At 40.6% G+C, this 5,058-nt stretch overlaps 1 protein-coding gene across 2 annotated transcripts; it reads left to right on the forward strand.

Annotated features, from left to right (window-relative positions):
• LOC145445751 (uncharacterized) lies at positions 1 to 4,748 on the forward strand. Of its 2 annotated transcripts, XR_013917109.1 has the most exons (4): positions 1 to 868; positions 1,058 to 1,959; positions 3,544 to 3,694; positions 4,433 to 4,748. XR_013917109.1 is itself a non-coding variant. In XM_080323867.1 (3 exons), exons 1-3 carry the CDS (start codon positions 1,829 to 1,831, stop codon positions 4,622 to 4,624), a joined length of 474 nt encoding a protein of 157 aa, XP_080179993.1. In that variant the 5' UTR covers positions 1,814 to 1,828; the 3' UTR covers positions 4,625 to 4,748. The 2 variants fall into 2 exon arrangements, 1 of the variants encoding a protein (XP_080179993.1); XM_080323867.1 differs by lacking the exon at positions 1 to 868 and having other exon boundaries at positions 1,814 to 1,959.
• The last annotated feature ends 310 nt before the right edge of the window (positions 4,749 to 5,058 follow it).

Here is a 5,058-nt window from a genome sequence, read left to right on the forward strand (position 1 = left end):
CTGCTCCAAATCTTTGATGATATCCCTTCTATCAGCCCTAACGGTAAATCTGAAAATTACATCGCAGGGGGAGCATAGTTCTCGTATTTCGAATTTTGTATTTACTTTGTGTGACGTCATAATTAGCGATACTGATTGTTGCATAGTTTTTTGAATGCTCGCATTATTGCTGACGGTATCCCCTGATGAATGTCAGCCGAAAAGCTTCAGAAATAAATATGAATATATATATATATTATTCAAATGCAGAATAGTTTCCGTGTAATGAATCCAAAGGAAAATAACTATTATATAATTAAATCATCATGCGGCCCGCGTCGAAACCAAGTGCATAAACAATTTTGTTAAAATCTTGAAAAATTTGATTTTTTCGTGCGCGGCGTGAAATGCTACACAGTAAATCACATTTTCACGGGGGGTGTGAAACGTCATTCTGCAAGATCCCATCAAATAAGCCTACTTGCTTGCTTGGAAAGACATTGAATACGCATAATTGATGCTGCGGCCCGCGGCGTCACCAAATTAGCCCGGGAGAAAATTTAAGTTTGAGACCTCGTTTCAGTACCCTCCTATCTTTTCATTATATCGCAATCTTGTGGTGTTTTATTTTGACACAAATTTTAACTCAAGTCATATCATTTAAAATATGGATTCTTTTCGTTATTCGAATGCCCTACAAGGTATATCTTCACATTCATTATAGTTACATAGAGAGTTTAGCTTACTCGAAGCATACGCGCCTGCCTGACTATAATGTCGAAACACCCGACCGGAGATGATAGATTGGAAGACGACGACTACGGTTCGCTTTCCGAATCACAAGACGTATCAATTCGAGATCCCGAAGAACTTACACGTGGCTTCCAAGGTTTGTAAGTGCTGGGCCATCATCTCAAGTGGATGTATCATGCGTGAATATCTATCCAAAACATGCGAAATTCAAATAGAAATAGCATATATAACGAAGATAAAAGACCCAGAAATATTTCTGAGAAGATTCATTCGGTAAATATCTACACCAAAATGATTATTATTTTGTATTTGGTTTTTGAAATAGCACACGCAAGCAGTGGAGTCGGAGAGAAACCGCGCGAGGAAACGGAAGACAAAATACGTACAGCCTCAGAGGGAAAAGACGATGAATCGATTAATAACCCTGGGAGCGTCACAGACACGTCAAATATCAAGCACGTCAATTTATATTTTCTTCTAGCCTATGCATACATACACATTATACAGCAAGAATAACTTTATCTCGCTGTGCACTTCGTCAATGATTCTGTGATGCTCATTGGTTATATTGGTTAATGCAGCATAGTATCATAGAATCTGGGATGTCTAGAACTCCAGATATCCTTGGATAGAGCTGCTGACTTGGCGATTCTTCATTTAGCCGACGTTAACCATGTATTAGCTGCTACTCCTTTATGGGGGATATACAATGTGAAAACTGGGTAAAATTTCAGGAGAACTATGCCTAAGAGAAACTGGACTGTCAGAAAAACGCAACCCTCTTTCGAGCATTACATTCTGGATACTCAAGAACCGCTACTCTTCTGTACGAAAGCAAATGAAAACTCACGATATTTCAGGTATCAATGAATAAATGATTCAACTCAAATTAAATCAGTGGAAATTTTTATTGCCCGCCTTGTTTCAGCCAACTGCAAAACGCAAGCTTGCTCACTCCATCTCACCGAACTTTCTCACGTTACAAATTTTCGGAGTCACGTATATTAGGTATGTAAGAGGAGAAAGCATAGTGGTTATTCGGTATTAGTTGCGGGATGGATTTTTGAAACTCAAAAAATATCATAGCAGGAGACTTATGGAAAAACTGAGGCTCAAATCTTTATTAACAGGGTCACAAGCGATATTTTCCGCAGAAGCATTGCAGAGACGCCGTAATCGTAATGAAGAGAATTACAATAATTCTGAGGGACCGCAAGCGTTCCTTGAGTAAGCTGACTGATACCATTTTGCAGCTTTAACATGTACATCAAATTGTTTAGTTTTTTTCCGTCCATATGAAAGGAGCTGGTTAACAACTTAGCCTACTCTATTCAAGTCTTTGTCGCTATAACACATAGTAGATCATAAAACATTATCATGTTACTCGCCTAACGAATCTGTGATCTGATTTAACTGATACGAATACCGCGGTGCTCGGGCCTAGATCAGCGGCAGTTGTAAGATTCACAAAGTGTAAACACGATCCTCGGTCTTCGGCGCGCAATCCCATCATATAATTTCCACCGAAAATAAATGCTACAGAACTCACACTGTGATGTTAAATATTTAATTACTGCGGCGCCGTTCCTTCTTCTATAAACTGGCGAGCATCATAATTAAGCAGTTCCCAAACAAATATCCTCGTTAATGTTCAATATCAATTATACTTTGAGATAATTGGTTCTGCGAGGTTCTCAACAAATGCAATCTTTTGAATTTTTTTCACCCGAGTGCTCACGCACCCTAATCGTAATGGCCTTGTTTATATTCAATATCCTCTTAAATGAAACAGACAAACTTGTGTCCGTAGAAGGAAATTTTGCGCCCGTTGTCACGAATAATTCAAATATTGTATGTACTGGCGGCCGTCGACATGCAAATTTAATTTACTAATTGACTCCCGAATTTTGGAGATATTTTAATTGATCCTGAAATTTTCTTCCCGCTATGCGCGATTCAATCCGAATTAATTTTTCGATTTTAAAATAGTAGCGCCATTTGCAACCGGAGTCCCACAGTACAGATGCGAGCAGCAGAGAAAAAATGATGCGCCACCAAGTTGGAATGGTGTGCTTCTCACGAAAGAAATTGGTTTCTGGTACGTTTGGGCGATTCCAATATTTTTCCACTAGACCGACAATCCTGATGGGAGTTCAGGAAATAGCAGGATGCAACTAATGACATGACTAATAACAATTGGCCCACCCGAAGATGCACAATCATTTGTAACTTGCCCTACATTTTCGAACACACTCCCTCCATAACTCTATTGGTGAATCTGATCACATGGGCTGAGAAAGGATAATTTTTTTATAGTAATGCATGTAAAACTACTAATATTAATGACGAAATTCATTCGTGAATATGAAAATCATTTCGCGCCTCGCGCGACCGTAACCAATCTCAGTTACTACTCATCATAACATGATCATGACCACTCGCGATTGCGGTGCGTATAGTAAGGCGATATGAAAAAGTAGATTAGTCCAGAGTTCACCGGAAATGGACATGGGCAGTTTAACATGGGTATTTGGCGTCCAGCTACTTAATTACGACTATACACTGGAATGCGGCCGTAGGCTACTTAAATAAACGAAATGCGGCCGTTAATCGCAGAAAGGTTGTCCAAGCCTGCCTTAAACGTCGCCGCGTGTCACTCCTAGAGAGTTCTCCCTGTCTGCCGACGCAGCGGACCATTATCTCTATTCAGACCCTATTTTCATATGACGTTTTCCGTTCAAGGTCCAGCTGACGAATTTAATGGTGATAACATTTGAATATTCCATCATCGGCTACTTTTTTTGCATGTAGGGCTCCTGCGCCGTGTTGCCCGGAGACAGAACACTGCGTTCGGAATGAGAAGTTTGCGAGCGGAGAGCACAATGCTCCGAACAGACACGAAGTTTACCCTCCTTGGCCATTCCTTCTTTCGACGGAACGACAATTTAATGGAGATAAGCAGGTGGCATTTCTTTTGAGACTATAATGGTAGCGAAATTGTAATATATTTAAACAAAACTGTTTTGAAAAATGTAAAACATAAAACATATTTGTCGAAGGCTAATGAGAAACGTTACTATAGTAGAAGTAGGGATTTACTATACCTCAAGCGGAAGTATAGAATACGAAGATTTGAAAAGTACTCAAGTAACTAAAAGCAAAAGCGACATAATGTCCATGAAAACGCGGTGCTCAATAGCATATTTATCGGCTGTCACTGGTGTTCGACATGTACTTTTTGAGGAAGTGTGCTGATGACGTGGTATTGTAAAGTAAATGAATAAATGTTTGATTTTTTTCCCGTTTTTCCTAGTATGATATCGTTGTAGTGGTACTCGCACACTTGACTTGAAACGTTTGTAGTCAATTTGTAATCGAATCAGTGAAGTTCTTGATATTTCCTAACCCCCCCCCCCACCCCCCACTATCATTGCGCAATGCGCAAACATAGGTGTTTATATTTTTCTTATTTTATTTATTAGGTGCTTTGACCGGTCTGGTCATTTGAATCAGGGTCACGCTAAATTCGCCGATTTCTGCCTGTATACTACACTCACTGTTTTTGGGCTACACGTCACTCTTGGCTGTTAGGCTCTGGAGTTACTATGTATCCATACACTTGTAGAGTAGCCTATGCCTACATTGTACAGCATAACTGACAACGACTATATGCTTATATGTACATGTGCTTTAGTTACAGGGTCCTGGAGGCAAAGCATTTGTTGATGACGCAATCCCGCCCAAAGTTCCCCCAGAAAGATTAGTAGCTGGTACCACATGCGTCATCTGCGGGGATCTGATTGTTATGTATCGCCACACCGACCGATGCGTTCAGTGTCACGGCGCAGTGTGTACTGAGTGCGTTAAACAGCAGCGTGTTCATTCTCATTAACGACACGCATCCGGAGATGATTCCTACAAATTCAATAGACTATCTGTATATAAATTGTCCTCTATTGTGGCAAATGACTGGTTTTCAATTTGATCTTTACTTGATACGAGACATATAGATTGAAATTAGAGAGAGAGGGAGATATGATATTCTTTTTCGCCTGCACCTTCGAGATGCTTTGACGACGGAGTTGCGATACGGCCGTGAAGTCATCTAGTCTGCGCCCCCGTTTTTTTCTCCTTCATGCTATCCGTGATTGTTGAGCCTAGCAGGATAGTTGCGGATGCCAATTTTCAAGTCTTTGGTATGACCCGGCCGAATCCACGACCTACCGATCGAGTAGCCGGACGCATAAGCATTACACTATCTCGCTCGGCGCTCTTTAGGCTTCGTACTGGACACTGCAAGCTGACGAGTCATCTGTTCAAAATTGG

Source organism: Botryllus schlosseri, chromosome 9, assembly GCF_051294905.1.
Source record: "Botryllus schlosseri isolate E-star chromosome 9, Bs_hap1, whole genome shotgun sequence".
NCBI classification, from domain to species: domain Eukaryota; kingdom Metazoa; phylum Chordata; class Ascidiacea; order Stolidobranchia; family Styelidae; genus Botryllus; species Botryllus schlosseri.